Source organism: Sander lucioperca, chromosome 12, assembly GCF_008315115.2.
Source record: "Sander lucioperca isolate FBNREF2018 chromosome 12, SLUC_FBN_1.2, whole genome shotgun sequence".
Taxonomy (NCBI): domain Eukaryota; kingdom Metazoa; phylum Chordata; class Actinopteri; order Perciformes; family Percidae; genus Sander; species Sander lucioperca.
This window is the reverse complement of record NC_050184.1, coordinates 30,767,760-30,785,471: the sequence shown is the minus strand read 5'-3', so window position 1 is coordinate 30,785,471 and position 17,712 is coordinate 30,767,760. Positions and strand designations below refer to the sequence as shown.

Here is a 17,712-nt window from a genome sequence, read left to right as displayed (position 1 = left end):
GGCGTGGCTTAATCATGAGGGGCGGGTCAAACCATCACCAATGAAGAAGGAACTCTCTGTTGAGTTCAATGACGCCTCACCCAAGACTCTACCTTAAACGGGTCACCATTTATGGAAGGGGGCGTGGCTTAATCATCGGGGGGCGGGCCAAACCAACTCCAATGAATAAGGAAGTGTCTGCTGAGTTCATTGATATCTCACATAAGACTCTACCTTCAACGGCTCACCAGCTATGAAAGGGGGCATGGCTTGGTCATAGGGGGGCTGGGCAAATCGTCATCAATGAAAAGGGAACTCTATGGTGAGTTCAATGATACCTCACACAAGACTCATACAGTTAATTAGCTGTGAAGGGTAAGACTCGACCTTAAACGGTTCACCAGTTATGAAAGGGGGAGTGGCTTAAACATAGGGGGCGGGCAAAACCATGACCAATGACAATCAAACTATCTGCTGAGTTCAACGATACCTCACACAAGGGTCTATCTTAAACGGTTGAACTGTTATAAAAGGGGGCGTGGCTTAAGCATAGGGGGCGGTCAATCCATCACCAATGAAGAAGGAACTCTCTGCTGAGTTCAATGACACCTCACACAAAACTCTACCTTAAATGTTATGAAAGGGGGCGTGGCCTGAGTACGTGGCCGTGGTTAAAGTATAGGGGGCGGCTCAGTATCACATGTAGACCACACATTATAAGTTTCATGTAAATCAGATGATGTTTGTCATATAAGGCGCATTTCTTGTTGCCAGTGGGGGGCGCTATGACCAAAAGTCAATTTTGGCCTGTAGATGTCCTCAGGCCTGGACCCTTGTCAATCGTGAGAAATTTTGGGCAGATAAGACAACGTACACACAAGTTACAACAACTTCTTTGTTCATCGCTAAACACTCAAAATGGCCGCCACGCCCACACCGTCTGACGAAAAGTTTTTCTTTTAATAACTTTTCATCTTTAAGGTCTTAAGATGGTACAGACCAAATTTGAAGTCCATCGGATGAAATCTCTAGGAGGAGTTCGTTAAAGTATAGCACCTTGACTTTTAGGCGTACTTCCTGTTGCCACTAGGGGGCGCTATGACTTTGAGTCAATTTTGTCCGGTAAATGGGCTCAGAGTTAGTCTTATGAATCATGAAACGTTTTGAACTAATTGGGCAATGTACACTCAAGTTACACCTACTTCCTGTTTCGATGGCGAAACGCACAAAATGGCCGCACTGCCACGGCCATGCCCTATGCCCGAAAGGTTTTTCTTTTAATAACTTTTCATCTTTAGTGTCTTAAGATGGTACAGATCAAATTTGAAGTTGCTTGAATGAAATCTCTAGGAGGAGTTCGTTAAAGTATGACATGTGGAAATGGCCAAAATCACACTAATTTCAAACTTTCAATTCAAAATGGTGGACTTCCTGTTGGGTTTAGGGTATGGCTCGAATGACGTCGTGACATGTTATATGTGTACCAAGTTTCGTTAGTCTACGTTAAATGTACTGCAGGGGCTCAATTTTTTAAGTTTTGTAGGGAGGCTATCGAGCCATTTTTGTGCGCCTATTCCCGAAACCCGTACAATACGTAAATTTTCACCAGACTTGATGCGACTGCCAATTTTGGTGAGTTTTTGAGTATGGTAAGCCCCTCAAAAAGGCAATTCATTTGCTGTTATAATAATTCCTTCAGTTTCAATAGGGCCTTCGCCACTGTCGGCGCTCGGGCCCTAATAATTCCTTCAGTTCCAATAGGGCCTTCGGCGCTCGGGCCCTAAATATACAAATATACACGCTCCACATGTGGGCCCAACACCGAGACCCCCTCCATGTCTCCCAAGTAATGAGCAAATGTTACAAAGTTCCATTTCAGTTTATCCTCTCTGGGTGTAGTCCTTCTTCTGTCGTCAGCAGGATGTGGGGGTTGCTTCATGCACACCAGTCCAGCAGAAGTCCGGTTTCACTCCAGATACGAGTAAAACAGGAACTCATCATTCATCTCATCAACTTCATCATGTCATGTCGTCCTCCTTTCCCACCTTCTTCGTGACCTGACCTAGCGCCTAAACACACACATTCCTACATACATTCCTATTTCCTGCCATTACTGTTAGAACAAACCTCTCACACAGAAACACACAATCATCATGATAAACTTTAACATCCTATATGGCATCACACTCTCTTCTCTCCCTCAAACTTTTATCCTAACCTCACAGGGGTGTGACCTCTAGCAAGCTTAACCTTCTATGTGTCAGTGACATTCTATTGAACCACTTCCTAAATGACTGCACACAGCCTCTTTTGCAACGTGCACAAATATAACTTTAACTGCTAATATTCTATAATCATGTCTACAATAATAGAAATATCTTTCACTGCCCATGTAAACAGGTTAGAGCAGCCACAGAGCCTGCGTGAGAAGCGCAGATCAGGCTTGGCTGCGTGTCAGCTGCGGCTCATCTAGTGATTTGGGGTGTTGCCTTTTTTTATGGTGCGGTGCAAAAATAGACTGAAAAAAGTTATATTGACATACCAGCAAAATTATACCTTTTACTAGTTTCAATGTCTAGATCTGTGTATATCTCACAGACATAAAAATAATATATATTTTTAAACTCCTAACATTTCCATTTTGTGTCAAATTAAAACCCCTCTAGCCTTTCTGTGGACAGAATCTTAACCTTTTCTGTCTAAAATGAAAAACGACATTTGTAATGAAATAAATGGATGTTGCGATCGCAACAATTCACGCAAATTCAACCAATTACCGTGAATTCGGTGTGACTCGCATTTTTGACCAATCACCGCAACTTTACCGCAAATTTGACCAATAACTGGAATTTCCCGTGACTTCAACCAATCACAACAGTCCCACTTGCCAGACTCTGCGTCAGTATGTGACGCTGAGAGCCACTGACCAAGTGGGAGTGAGAACAGGTTGAGATAACACACGTACGTCGCCAAATGAATTTCCTTGTTTCTGATATGAAGACGAGACGAACAGCAAGACCAACAAAACGTACAGCGAAAGACATTACAGACCGTCCTGCCAACCTGTATACATTTTAACTAGGGCTGTCAAAATAACGCGTTAAAAAAAATAACGCAGATTAATCCATTCCAGCCGTTCTAGCCACCATTGGACTGTAAAATGAAGGAGGGAGACGAGAATGTGCTGCCTGGATCATTAATTGGAACATTTACTTGTAAAAATCTTCTTCCTGCCAACCCTGGCTACTGAAATCTGGTGCCTTCTCTCTGATGCTCTGAAACAGACGGCAAACACCGCTGCACGTGACGCTAGTTAACACTATACTCGACAGCAGCTAACATTAGCCTACCGCTAGCTAGTAGCTGGATTAAACACGGTTAAAATGCTGACAGCTAATGCTAAATGGTGTAAAGTTTGACTGTGTTTTAGCCGTCGGAAAAACAACACAGACGGTGCGTTCAATGAAACTGGTAAACTACAGCCTCGTGGTGCATTTGAAGTTATTGTAAATGTCCTTTTCCCACCTGGTGGTTGTTTTTGTCGTTCAACAGCAATTTACTAGTGAAATAAGTTATTGTTATTGTTATACATTATTATTAAATATATGATATTTAATAATATATATATTGACCATATGGCCTTAGCAATAAACAAGCCGTTCTTTAATGTCACCAACTGTCGTTTAGTACCCTTTTTTTTTCTTTTCTTTCAGGTTCAGGCACCGTTAATTATGTATGCGATTAATTTCAATTAATTAATTACAGAGTATGTAATTAATTAGATTATTTTTTTTAATCGATTGACAGCCATAATTTTAACATCAATGTACGCTGTAACAATGTTTCACTCTTAAGTCGCTGAAAGCTGCTGCTGTTTCAATCCTGTCAGCTGTCTGCAGCGGGCGGAGGGCGGGGCTGCTGCTCAGTTCTCCCCGCGACTGACGTGCGTACACACACACAAACACACACGGTGGATTCAGGAAAAACCGGAGATGAGACGTACACAATGACCTAAACTGAGGACAGCTACGCTCGTTGTTTTAAGTGCAATGATAAGTTAAAGTCCAATAAGTAACGCTACTTTATCGAACCGTATGAATGTGTGTCCCAGCCCAGGCTAGGATAGGGAATTAACTAACAATGTAAAGATCAACAAGCCACTGACAGATATGTTCAAATTTGTTTCATTCAATAACTTATTATTTTTGTCCTAAATCCACCAGCCATTTTCATATTATACCAACATTTGCAGCATCCTGAGCCTTTTTGGTAAGGTTACTAGGAAATCTTAGCCCAGAGTAGTTTTATTCTCTCCGAAACAAGTTTCTTTTTTTATTTGTAAAGAATTATACCAAAAAAAAAAAAGAAAAAAAAAAAAGGACATCGCAACTTTTATCGCAAATTTTTACAAAAGCTCCCGCAAAATAAGGAATTTTGGGCTGCAACAATCTCAAAAAAAGGCAGCGAAATCCTGGAGGGACGGTATTATTGATGCTCATTATCAAAGAAGCGAGGTAGCTGTCCCGCACTGGTAGAGGTAGGCAGTGTGGCCAGGGTGCTAGAAAGCAACCATTTTGAATGACCTGGGAGGTAAGATTTGGGTCTTGTCTGAGCAGCTCAGAAACCTTTTAAAGGGGTGGTTCAGAATTTTGGAAATAGGACCTAATTTCCAAGTTAGCCAGTGTGTTATTTATCAGTGGAGACTGTTTTCAACACTTTTCATCCAGTCCTTCCAGTTGCAGAGTCCGCTGGTGCTAGGCTAGCTCAAGTCAACAGTATCTGCTAGCCTGCCACTAAAAACAGTCTTATCCACTCCACAGTACACACAAGGCAAATTAATTATAACGCCAGAATATCAATGTAAATGTCTGTGTTGATAGAATAATGTTAGAAATAAAACTACCCTTGCATCTCAATGATCACATTACATTTTGATGGACTAGTTTCTCAGTAGCGGCGGAATTTTACTTTGCTCCGGTTAGTAGTACTGCGCCGAAAAGTAAACAGAAGTGCACTCCAGTTGGGACACCTAGCTAGTAGTAGCTTAGTACATTGGTATTGAAGCATTGGATTGGAAACTAAGGACTAGGCAACATGGTGATTCAGTGTGCATTTAGAAATTGTAAAAAATAAACCAAACAGATGGGCACCACAAAGTTTCCACAAATTTCCTTTGGGAGATCCAGAAAGGAACCAACTGTGGCTTTTTGCTGCTTTGCTGCTGGCTTTGACATCAAGGCGGAGACTCTACTCAAGTGGCAAATGTGTAGTGATCATTTTAGACCAGACGACTTTGAAAAACCCCGCAATCTAAAGGACCACAAGTCACTGACAACGAATGCGGTTCCATCCGTCTTTCCAGATGCACCAACAGCTACTGATGAACAGGTAATAACTTTTGGTAGGCTACTCTAGCTAATATAGCTAGCCCCTTTCCTAACGTTAGCCTAGCTGCTACTGATAGATTGAGACTGACAACGTTAGTGGAGATAACGTTACAGTTCAATGCATTGTGGAGAGTGACAACGTTAGCTAACGGTATAGCTACACTCTTGGTAGATACCTGGCCGGGCTAACCGCTAACTTTAGGTAATTGCTGACAGAAAAGTAATGTAAGCTCGGACAGTTTACATGCAAATTGCAGCGGCAGGTAAATAAACTTGTGTGATTGTCATGGAAACTGGCTTTCTCAGTAGCCTAGGTAATATCACTCCGCTGCTGCTGTAGCCTATGCTACCAACTACAGGGAACAAAGTATAACTATTGTAATGCGATGCAAGGGTAGTTTTATTCCTAACATTATTCTGTCAACACAGACAATCAATAGTCTGCCGTTATAATTTATTTGCCTCGGGTGTCCTGTGGAGTGGGTAAGACTGTTTTTAGTGGCAGGCTAGCAGATACTGTTGACTTGCGCTAGCCTAGCAGCCCAGCAAACTCTGCAACTGGAAGAACTGGATGAAAAGTGTTGAAAACGGTCTCCACTGATAAATAACACACTGGCTAACTTGGAAATAAGGTCTTATGTCCAAAATTCTGAACCACCCCTTTAAGTGCTTGAGAGGCCGGCTAATTTGATAATGCAATAATAATTGGCTGTTTGCCAACACAATCTCATTCTTTTGGTCACTATCCAAAGCTCAGCTAGTTGAGGGTCTGAACATAGATCGACAAGTAAATCAAGAGCTGTTCCTTCCAGCTCAGCTCCCCCCTAAGAAAATAGGACAGTACATGAATGGGAGGACATTGCCACTAACCCTTTGTGTACACAACGTTACAAATTGATGAAAGTATATACAGTATAACTTACTATATGTGACTTCTATGTGGCCCACCATTTGTTAATAAGAATAAATATTACCATGGATGGTGAAATTATACATGTGCAACTCTTTATTTACTTGGAAAGTTACAGCAGATGCAGTTTTGGTCAAAGACCAAACCTGCTGGGCAGCTTATGACGAAGGCTCTGTCACCATCACATTGGTAAAAACTTTTTGGGTCTGCAGGGTTTGTGTAGCTCCCATTGACCTTTCCTAATTAAGGGTTTCCAGAACCTGGATGTGTGGTAGTTGTGGTAGGAGGAGTTGTAGTTGTGGTAGGTAGAGTTTTTGTAGTTGTGGTCCATACCCAAAACTCAGCTAGTTGAGGGTCTGAAGATAGATTGACTAGTAAATCAAGAGCTTTTCCTTCCAGCTCACCTCCCTCTTTGCCACAGCAGTCCATCACTGCTGATGCCGCCCCAATCCCCTGGATGACGTCACACTGGAAAAAAGTGGTCATTGAAAAGTGGAATAAAACAATGACAATACAAATCCCACCTGGGGCCTCATTTATAAAACTGTGCTGAAAGATTTTGTCCGCCAAAAAGTCAGAATTTTCGTACGCAAAAACTAAATTCTGATTTATAACACCTTGCGGCGCACACCGGTATGCACTCTTCTCATAATAAATACGGACTTGTGTTACCTTATGCGGTTGTGCATGAGCCTCACACTCCTCCCAAGGTCGTCCCATATTTGTCCTAATAAGGTCCATGTTAATCAATCAATGAATATAGCAGCCTTGTAAAGAAGCCCTTGATGACCAATCATGAAACGGAAAAATGGGGAAAAAACATGATTCAGTGATTGTGAGATTGATGTGCTATGTTGCGAAACAAAACCCTGTTTGGTAGCCTTAACCCTTACCCTTGTGTTGTGTTCATATTTTTGTTACACAGCCTTAATACTTAACAGATTTAGCTCAGTTACCAATGATATATACATCATTTATGGTTCATATTTGCCATTTACCCGTGAGATCACATTAAGATCATATGATCATTTTCGTTTTTTGTGAGAAAACAAGGAAATTCAATTATTAAAAAGGTAAAAAATAGAAACAAGATTTTTGATCATTATTGGTGCTTATTTCTTAGAACTTAATCAGAACAGGTGAAAGTGCTTGAAATGTAACAATTTTCTAACTTTGTGTGGGAATAGCAGGTGCAGAAAGACAACATTCCCACACACAGACACCTACAATCAGACACGCCCACATACAGATGCACAGACACACACAGAGACGCACACACACACACACACACACACACACACACACACACACACAGAAACACACAGCAGGCCCAGTTAGGAGGAGGACACAGTTAAGTTTCATAGCACCTATTACACTCGGGTCCAGTAGATCCGAACACCTCATATGTAATAGTTATGTGTAGGGGGTTGTACTGTGTGCAGTCATTGAAAATAAGTTATTTTTTATGTTCTTCACAGAAAATGAGCCAAAGCCAATGAGTTTGAGTTAGAAGAAATAATAAATAGCATAATATGTCTTTATTATTAAAATTTAGAGTGTGCTCACATCAACAGATTCTCACTCCCATCTCGTAAAAATACGGACGTTTGGTCAGGTGCCTTTGTCGTTCTTATTGACGCTAAAAGTCTCCTTTAGCGTCTGCTGCACGGTGTGGGAGGATCCCCTGCCTCTCCCCGTTGCTGGCAGCCCCTTGCCAGGCGCCGCGACCGGCTCTGGGTCGGCTTGGAAAGAATGGGATTGTTGGGTTCAGGAAAACAAAAACTGGGTTGGGTTCGGAAAACGGGGATACCATCAGAGTTCACTAAAACGCAGTCTACAAAACCTTGGGAGCATTATGCACGATCACACGTGTGGTCAAAAGGTTGCGGAAAACTGGGCACATTTTTACGCATGGAAATTCTTTATAAATCCCGACTTTTGCGAGGAATGTTGCGACGGCAAATTTCACCCTGCTTCACGCAACTTTTTCTTGCATAAATGGTTTTATAAATGAGGCCCCAGGACGATGCAGTCCCAGTACCATTACGAAAGGTGATAATAAATAGGATTTATAATCTAAATTTAGCACAAAAAGTAAGGAAATTTGTGTTTGGTAGATTATTTCTCTGTGGTAACAATACTTTTGGCAATACATCTTATACTGTTGGAAAGCCTGTTTAGTTCCCTTTCAAATGGTGCCCCATTTGAAAGGAACATGCATTTGTGGAATGAGCAGCAGCACTGAGTATGCCCATGAATCATGCCCATGAAAAATTTCCCAAATCTTCTCTGCCAATGCCAAACAGCTTACAATTGACTCGTTTGGTGTCGTTTGGAACTAAATAGGCTTTCCAACAGTAAAAGATTTATTGCCAAAAAGCATTGTTACCACAAAGAAATAATCTACCAAACACAAATTTCCTTACTTTTTGTGCTAAGTTTATTTCTTCATTAACCCTTGTGTTGTCCTCGGGTCAAATTTGACCCATTTAAAAAAAAAAAAAAAATCTTTTATCAGAAAAGTGTGTTTCTTTCAACCAAATCTTCAGAAAAATAACAAAGATTGTTCCACACAACGCTCTTCACAAGTAAAATAAATGATCAGCCCACAACTTTCTTTAAAATTGGATGTTTTATTAAATTGTAGAACAATTGCCACTAACCCTTTGTACACAAAGTTACAAATTGATGAAAGTATATAGACTATGTGACTTCTATGTGGCCCACCATTTGTTAATAAGAATAAATATTATCATGAATTGTGAAATTATACATGTGCAACTCTTTATTTACTTTGATAGTTACAGCAGTTGCAGTTTGGGTCAAAGACCAAACCTGCTGGGCAGCTTATAATGAAGGCTCTGCCATTATCACACTGGTAAAAACTTTTTGGGTTTGCAGGGTTGGTGTAGTACCCATTAAACTTTCCTATGCAAGGGTTTCCAGAACCTGGAGTAGTAGGTGGAGTTGTGGTAGGGGGAGTTGTGGTAGGTGTGGTAGGGGGAGCTATTGTGGTTGTGGTAGGGGGAGTTGTAGTTGTAGTAGGTGGAGTTGTGGTAGGGGGAGTTGTGGTAGGTGTGGTAGGGGGAGCTATTGTGGTAGGGGGAATTGTAGTTGTAGTAGGTGGAGTTGTTGTGGTAGTGGGAGTTGTGGTAGTAGGAGTTGTGGTAGTTGTGGTAGGAGTTGTGGTAGGTGTGGTAGCGGGAGTTGTGATAGGTGTGGTAGGGGTAGTTGTAGTAGGTGGAGTTGTAGTTGTGGTAGGTGGAGTTGTGGTTGGGGGAGTTGTAGTAGGTGGAGTTGTAGTAGTTGTGGTAGGGGGAGTTGTGGTTGTGGTAGGGGGGGTTGTGGTAGGGGGAGTTGTGGTTGTGGTAGGGGGAGTTGTAGTTGTGGTAGGGGGAGTTGTGGTAGTTGTGGTTGTAGTAGGTGGAGTTGTGGTAGTTGTGGTAGGGGGAGTTGTGGTAGGTGGAGTTGTAGTTGTGGTAGGGGGAGTTGTAGTTGTAGTAGGTGGAGTTGTAGTTGTGGTAGGGGGAGTTGTAGTAGGTGAAGTTGTAGTTGTGGTAGGGGGAGTTGTGGTTGTGGTAGGGAGAGTTGTAGTTGGTGGAGTTGTAGTTGTGGTAGGGGGAGTTGTGGTAGGAGTTATGGTTGGTGTGGTAAGGGGAGTTGTAGGTGTAGTTATAGTAGGTGGAGTTGTAGTTGTGGTAGGTGTAGTAGGGGGAGTTGTAGTTGTAGTAGGTGGAGTTGTAATTGTGGTAGGGGGAGTTGTGGTAGGGGGATTCATTATGGTTGTGGTAGGGGGAGTTGTAGTTGTGGTAGGCAGAGTTGTTGTAGTAGGTGGAGTTGTAGTTGTGGTAGGGGGAGTTGTGGTCGGTGTGGTAAGGGGAGTTGTAGTAGGTGGAGTTGTAGTTGTGGTAGGGGGAGTTGTGGTTGTGGTAGGCGGAGTTGTAGTAGGTGAAGTTTTAGTTGTGGTAGGGGGGGTTGTGGTAGGTGGAGTTGTAGTTGTGGTAGGGGGAGTTGTGGTAGTTGTGGTAGGGGGAGTTGTGGTAGGTGTGGTAAGGGGAGTTGTAGTAGGTGGAGTTGTAGTTGTGGTAGGGGGAGTTGTAGTTGTAGTAGGTGAAGTTGTGGTAGGGGGAGTTGTGGTAGGGAGAGTTGTAGTTGGTGGAGTTGTAGTTGTGGTAGGGGGAGTTGTGGTAGGAGTTACGGCTGGTGTGGTAAGGGGAGTTGTAGTTGTAGTAGGTGGAGTTGTAATTGTGGTAGGGGTATTCATTATGGTTCTGGTAGGGGGAGTTGTAGTTGTGGTAGGGAGAGTTGTGGTAGGTGTAGTAGGGGGAGTTGTAGTTGTAGTAGGTGGAGTTGTAATTGTGGTAGGGGGAGTTGTGGTAGGGGGATTCATTATGGTTGTGGTAGGGGGAGTTGTAGTTGTGGTAGGCAGAGTTGTTGTAGTAGGTGGAGTTGTAGTTGTGGTAGGGGGAGTTGTGGTAGTTGTGGTAGGGGGAGTTGTGGTCGGTGTGGTAAGGGGAGTTGTGGTAGGGGGAGTTGTGGTTGTGGTAGGCGGAGTTGTAGTAGGTGAAGTTGTGGTGGGGGGAGTTGTGGTAGGTGGAGTTGTAGTTGTGGTAGGGGGAGTTGTGGTAGGTGTGGTATGGGGAGTTGTAGTTGTAGTAGGTGGAGTTGTGGTTGTGGTAGGGGGAGTTGTAGTTGTAGTAGGTGAAGTTGTAGTTGTAGTAGGTGGAGTTGTAATTGTGGTAGGGGGAGTTGTGGTAGGGGGATTCATTATGGTTGTGGTAGGGGGAGTTGTAGTTGTGGTAGGAAGAGTTGTTGTAGTAGGTGGAGTTGTAGTTGTGGTAGGGGGAGTTGTGGTAGTTGTGGTAGGGGGAGTTGTAGTTGTGGTAGGCGGAGTTGTAGTTGGTGGAGTTGTAGTTGTGGTTGGGGGAGTTGTGGTAGGGGGATTTATTATGGTTGTGGTAGGGGGAGTTGTAGTTGTGGTAGGAAGAGTTGTAGTAGGTGGAGTTGTAGTTGTGGTAGGGGGAGTTGTGGTAGTTGTGGTAGGGGGAGTTGTAGTTGTGGTAGGCGGAGTTGTAGTTGGTGGAGTTGTGGTTGGGGGAGTTGTGGTAGTTGTGGTAGGAGTTATGGTTGGTGTGGTAAGGGGAGTTGTAGGTGTAGTTGTAGTAGGGGGAGTTGTGGTTGTGGTAGGGGGAGTTGTAGTAGGTGAAGTTGTAGTTGTGGTAGGGGGAGTTGTGGTAGGGAGAGTTGTAGTTGGTGGAGTTGTAGTTGTGGTAGGGGGAGTTGTGGTAGTTGTGGTAGGAGTTATGGTTGGTGTGGTAAGGGGAGTTGTAGGTGTAGTTATAGTAGGTGGAGTTGTAGTTGTGGTAGGGGGAGTTGTGGTAGGAGTTACGGCTGGTGTGGTAAGGGGAGTTGTAGTTGTAGTAGGTGGAGTTGTAATTGTGGTAGGGGTATTCATTATGGTTCTGGTAGGGGGAGTTGTAGTTGTGGTAGGGAGAGTTGTGGTAGGTGTAGTAGGGGGAGTTGTAGTTGTAGTAGGTGGAGTTGTAATTGTGGTAGGGGGAGTTGTGGTAGGGGGATTCATTATGGTTGTGGTAGGGGGAGTTGTAGTTGTGGTAGGCAGAGTTGTTGTAGTAGGTGGAGTTGTAGTTGTGGTAGGGGGAGTTGTGGTAGTTGTGGTAGGGGGAGTTGTGGTCGGTGTGGTAAGGGGAGTTGTGGTAGGGGGAGTTGTGGTTGTGGTAGGCGGAGTTGTAGTAGGTGAAGTTGTGGTAGGGGGAGTTGTGGTAGGTGGAGTTGTAGTTGTGGTAGGGGGAGTTGTGGTAGGTGTGGTATGGGGAGTTGTAGTTGTAGTAGGTGGAGTTGTGGTTGTGGTAGGGGGAGTTGTAGTTGTAGTAGGTGAAGTTGTAGTTGTAGTAGGTGGAGTTGTAATTGTGGTAGGGGGAGTTGTGGTAGGGGGATTCATTATGGTTGTGGTAGGGGGAGTTGTAGTTGTGGTAGGAAGAGTTGTTGTAGTAGGTGGAGTTGTAGTTGTGGTAGGGGGAGTTGTGGTAGTTGTGGTAGGGGGAGTTGTAGTTGTGGTAGGCGGAGTTGTAGTTGGTGGAGTTGTAGTTGTGGTTGGGGGAGTTGTGGTAGGGGGATTTATTATGGTTGTGGTAGGGGGAGTTGTAGTTGTGGTAGGAAGAGTTGTAGTAGGTGGAGTTGTAGTTGTGGTAGGGGGAGTTGTGGTAGTTGTGGTAGGGGGAGTTGTAGTTGTGGTAGGCGGAGTTGTAGTTGGTGGAGTTGTGGTTGGGGGAGTTGTGGTAGTTGTGGTAGGAGTTATGGTTGGTGTGGTAAGGGGAGTTGTAGGTGTAGTTGTAGTAGGGGGAGTTGTGGTTGTGGTAGGGGGAGTTGTAGTAGGTGAAGTTGTAGTTGTGGTAGGGGGAGTTGTGGTAGGGAGAGTTGTAGTTGGTGGAGTTGTAGTTGTGGTAGGGGGAGTTGTGGTAGTTGTGGTAGGAGTTATGGTTGGTGTGGTAAGGGGAGTTGTAGGTGTAGTTATAGTAGGTGGAGTTGTAGTTGTGGTAGGGGGAGTTGTAGTTGTAGTAGGTGGAGTTGTAATTGTGGTAGGGGTATTCATTATGGTTGTGGTAGGGGGCGTTGTAGTTGTGGTAGGGGGAGTTGTGGTAGGTGTAGTAGGGGGAGTTGTAGTTGTAGTAGGTGGAGTTGTAATTGTGGTAGGGGGAGTTGTGGTAGGGGGATTCATTATTGTTGTGGTAGGGGGAGTTGTAGTTGTGGTAGGCAGAGTTGTTGTAGTAGGTGGAGTTGTAGTTGTGGTAGGGGGAGTTGTGGTCGGTGTGGTAAGGGGAGTTGTAGTTGTAGTAGGTGAAGTTGTAGTTGTGGTAGAGGGAGTTGTGGTAGGTGGAGTTGTAGTTGTGGTAGGGGGAGTTGTGGTAGGTGTGGTAAGGGGAGTTGTAGTTGTAGTAGGTGGAGTTGTAGTTGTGGTAGGGGGAGTTGTAGTTGTAGTAGGTGAAGTTGTAGTTGTGGTAGGGGGAGTTGTAGTAGGTGGAGTTGTAATTGTGGTAGGGGGAGTTTTAGTTGTAGTAGGTGAAGTTGTAGTTGTGGTAGGGGGAGTTGTAGTAGGTGGAGTTGTAATTGTGGTAGGGGGAGTTGTGGTAGGGGGATTCATTATGGTGGTAGGGGGAGTTGTAGTTGTGGTAGGAAGAGTTGTTGTAGTAGGTGGAGTTGTAGTTGTGGTAGGGGGAGTTGTAGTTGTAGTAGGTGGAGTTGTAGTTGTGGTAGGGAGAGTTGTGGTTGTGGTAGGCGGAGTTGTAGTTGGTGGAGTTGTAGTTGTGGTAGGGGGAGTTGTGGTAGGAGTTATGGTTGGTGTGGTAAGGGGAGTTGTAGGTGTAGTTGTAGTAGGTGGAGTTGTAGTTGTGGTAGGGGGAGTTGTGGTAGGTGTAGTAGGGGGAGTTGTAGTTGTAGTAGGTGGAGTTGTAATTGTGGTAGGGGGATTCATTATGGTTGTGGTAGGGGGAGTTGTAGTAGGTGGAGTTGTAATTGTTGTAGGGGAAGTTGTGGTAGGGGGATTCATTATGGTTGTGGTAGGGGGAGTTGTAGTTGTGGTAGGCAGAGTTGTTGTAGTAGGTGGAGTTGTAGTTGTGGTAGTTTTGGTAGGGGGAGTTGTAGCTGTAGTAGGTGGAGTTGTGGTAGGGGGAGTTGTGGTAGTTGTGGTAGGGGGAGGTGTGGTAGGTGTGGTAGGGGAAGTTGTAGTTGTGGTAGGAGGAGTTGTGGTTGTGATAGGGGGAGTTGTGGTAGTAGGGCCAGGGAAACCTAAAAGAATGAGAGTCAGACAATGTGTTAATTGCTCTTTAACCCTGTTATTCATCACATCATATTTTTATACCACTGAGCACAACTGCTGAGATGTCTTAAAAGAAAGAACATACATAATTGTAATAAATAATAAAATATATTATTACACAGCATTGTTTATTTGATTCTGATTGGTCAATTACGGCCTTATATGTTCTGTTATTTCTGTGTAACAGACCATTGGTATGTATAACAGACCATTGCCATGGATGGAGTTCTGATCATTGACTCTTGAGGACCATTTTTAAATCAATAAAATCATTTTTAAATCAATATGTGTGCTCATACAGAGCTCATACCATTGATCAACAAATCACAAAGGGAAAGAGAGGAAACCGGTATCGCTAAGAGCTGTAATGGCAACAGTGCAAACAGAGTAATAGTTAGCTCCATGTTAAGTTCCTGGCTTTTGCCAGAGAGCCATGCTCATCAATGATAAAATTAACCGTCCCAACCAGGATGCAGGCATTATCAGCAGGTAACCTCTGTATGAATAGCCGTGTAATAAGCAGTGTTATAAGCATGATAATGTAGATCGAGTCAGTCATTATTGCAAATTGAACCCTTTCAAGCTTATTCAAGACCCTTCCACTTTGCGGCAGGTTATCATCCTTTCAGCGTTCTAACTCACTATAATGGCCGGCTCACTATACATTATCCCTTACATTATGTAAATCAAAGGTGATTACATTAATGCTGATAGCAATAAATCAAATGCACAAAAAAACTCCACTGTATGACAGAATAGAAACATTTTGCATTTTGGTTACCTGGAACCAGGAGAGTATGCAGGTGGCTGATGAAGGGATTGTTGCCAATTTTACAGAATTGCCCACTAGTGTCATCCAAGTCCAGAGACCAGACAAAAGCTCCTCCAAAGTTGTTAGTTTTTAGGTAACTGACCTGAAAGGATGAACAAAACACTTAAACTGCTGATTTAATGTTCACAAAATATCTTTTTAACCAGATTTGTGGTCAACCAGTCATTTGCAAAGTTATTAAGCAATTGTTTGAATTAAACAGATGATTACCTTAGTATCAAGGCTGTCTTTGTTGTCAAATCCAACCCACTGATTTTCTGTGGTGGCATATGGAACTTTCTGATCAGGAATCAGATGGGTTGGAACCTCTTCAATATAAAGACAAGTCTGAAAAGAAGGGCCAGATGTCACATATAATGTATTCATTTGAACAAAGAGTTGTCACACCAAATACAGTTAAAGCAGTTAGCATATGAGGCAATTGTTATAAATTAATTGCACAGCTCGCAGTTTTACCTCATAAGTGGACCAGAATCCTTCTTCGCCAGTGTAGCAGCCTTCTTCACCAGGACCATTGGCTGGTGCTCCAACGTCACTGGAATTAGTGGAGAGGTCAAAAGCTCGCCCGTATGCCGCTAACCCCAAGTTTAGCTTTTGTGTAGGTGCTCCCTGGTCCCGCCAGTAGCGCATGGCAAAGTCCTAAAATGTGGAGCAAAATAAAACAATTAGGATAAGAGGGAATCTCTAAATAGAATGGTGTTAAAATATAAATCCCTGTACTTACAGTGTTAAAGTAGGATTCATTTCCAGTGTCTTTGGATCCCTGGTATAAGGGGCTGTGATGTCCTGTGACATTTTCCCAGGGGCCATGAAAGTCAAATGTCAGCACATTGATGAAATCCAGCTGCCTAATAAAATGCAGAGGAGAGCAGGTTCACCAACACATGACAACATCTAATGTGTATAATGTCAGGAATTACATTAAATTTGATTTACGTGGCAATCTGTGCAACTTCATAACTGGCATCGATGGTTGCTCTCTCCGCAGAGACACTAGCAGTGATGATTAATCTGTCACGGTTAGATGCTGTTCCCTCAGCCACAAAGGCCTCTTTGAGTTCCTGTACAACACAGAAGCATGGTTCAGTCTCAGTCAAGTATAAAATCTAATATTTTCATACATGCTATGTACAGTATGGCATATTTCTGAGTCTCTGTACCAGAAGAAAAATTAAAAATCTTACTGTGCACAGCAGTGTGAATCCCTGCTTGTCCTGTGGTTGGCTTCCAGCTCCTCCGGGGTACCTCCAGTCAAGGTTTAGCCCATCGAACCCATTTCCTCTCAGTAGTGTGATCGCAGACTGGATGAATGTTGTTCTGTTTTGTTGTTCTGCCACCATTGTACTGAATCTGGTACACATTTGAACAAAACGGTACTCTCAACAAGACAATCACAAACTGCATTTAAGGGCTCTAATTTGACATAAACACAAAGCAACACAAGGTCATGTGTTGCAAAGACAAATATACAGCCATAGGCAAATGGTCGGGTTACCATGTTTGTCACTTGTAATTATGAAAGATGATGAAAATGAGCCACACAATGATCCACATAACTATAATGTACAGTTAATAACCTCATTTTAAGTAGTAAGTATTAATAAGGGTAAAATAAAAACTCATCTTAAAAAGTTTTTCTATGGACCTTAATTGGTTTCATTCATTTTGTATCAGATTGAATGCAAATACGCAATGGTTTGCAACATAACACATTTATTTCATTTTATTTAATTGCATTTCTCTTTTAGGGTTATGTTGTCACATAAACAAAATTAAATGAAAATAATGAATACATGTATTTGTTATTTTTATTATGATTTTTTGGTATTTATTATTAATAAATAAAGTTCAATATTTTAATGCAGACACAAATCCATTTTGTGTTTTGGCAGATAACAAAAATACTGACCACTTTTATGTGGACATATTTGTGTGATTATTTTCCAGCAACCTGCTTTTGGCTTCACATAAATAATGTAATGGGTATCACAAATTCTGCTTGTTGAACTATTTTTTAATTGTGTGTATTTGCATTACTATGTAGTTACTAAAAAATGTCATTACATATTGTGTTTGTGTGTGCTGATTAATCATAACATGAAGTTATTTATGTAATCAAATACCAGCATCTCACCTTGTGCTACCTCATTATATAAAACCATGCACCATGCATGCTGTGCAAAGCACACAAATACAGCCTCAATTGGCAAAGCAAGTTTCATGGTCAGGAAAATACCAACATGTGTCTTTGCATTGACACAAAAAAGCTTTAATGTTCTTGTAAATAACTTACTTTTGTGTGTTGAAGGTCAAGCCACCCACTGCCAACAGGGTTTTGAGTAGTGGATTTCTGTGGGAGTATAACATTTTATTAATGATTATTAAAAAAAAAAAATACACATTTCAACATTCATTCATTCATTTATTTAGTCATTCAACACATTTCCACCATATGTATAGGCTAAAGCACTGACCTGGTTTTGAGTCTATTAAAGGACTGATAGTCTATGCTACTTGCAGTGCTGTTGACCAGCTCATTGTTGTTGATGTCAGAAAAGGCGTAGATCAGATGGGTACACTGGTTTGGATCGATATCTGAAATTGTGACCTTCCCGTAGGCTGCTCTGTCTTCAGCCAAGCTGTTATAGTAACACACCAGCCTGGAGGATGACGCTAAGACATGGAAGGAAATCATGATGGTTTTAAAAGTCTCTGAATCAATAAATTATATCATCCTTTGTCTACCAACAATTGTTGAGTTTGGGACTAC

General features: G+C 42.6%; 1 protein-coding gene across 1 annotated transcript; it reads right to left on the bottom strand.

Moving 5' to 3' along the window:
- Nucleotides 1–7,928: 7,928 nt before the first annotated feature.
- LOC116043508 (chitinase-3-like protein 2) lies at nt 7,929–17,674 on the bottom strand. The gene is made up of 13 exons (XM_036008385.1): nt 17,417–17,674; nt 17,236–17,292; nt 16,127–16,292; nt 15,879–16,003; nt 15,667–15,790; nt 15,399–15,581; nt 15,153–15,269; nt 14,892–15,024; nt 13,922–14,079; nt 13,424–13,561; nt 11,343–11,738; nt 10,475–10,547; nt 7,929–8,119 (listed from the first exon to the last, which is right to left on the bottom strand). Exons 1-13 carry the CDS (start codon nt 17,635–17,637, stop codon nt 7,929–7,931), a joined length of 2,082 nt encoding a protein of 693 aa, XP_035864278.1. The 5' UTR covers nt 17,638–17,674.
- Between the last annotated feature and the right edge of the window lie 38 nt (nt 17,675–17,712).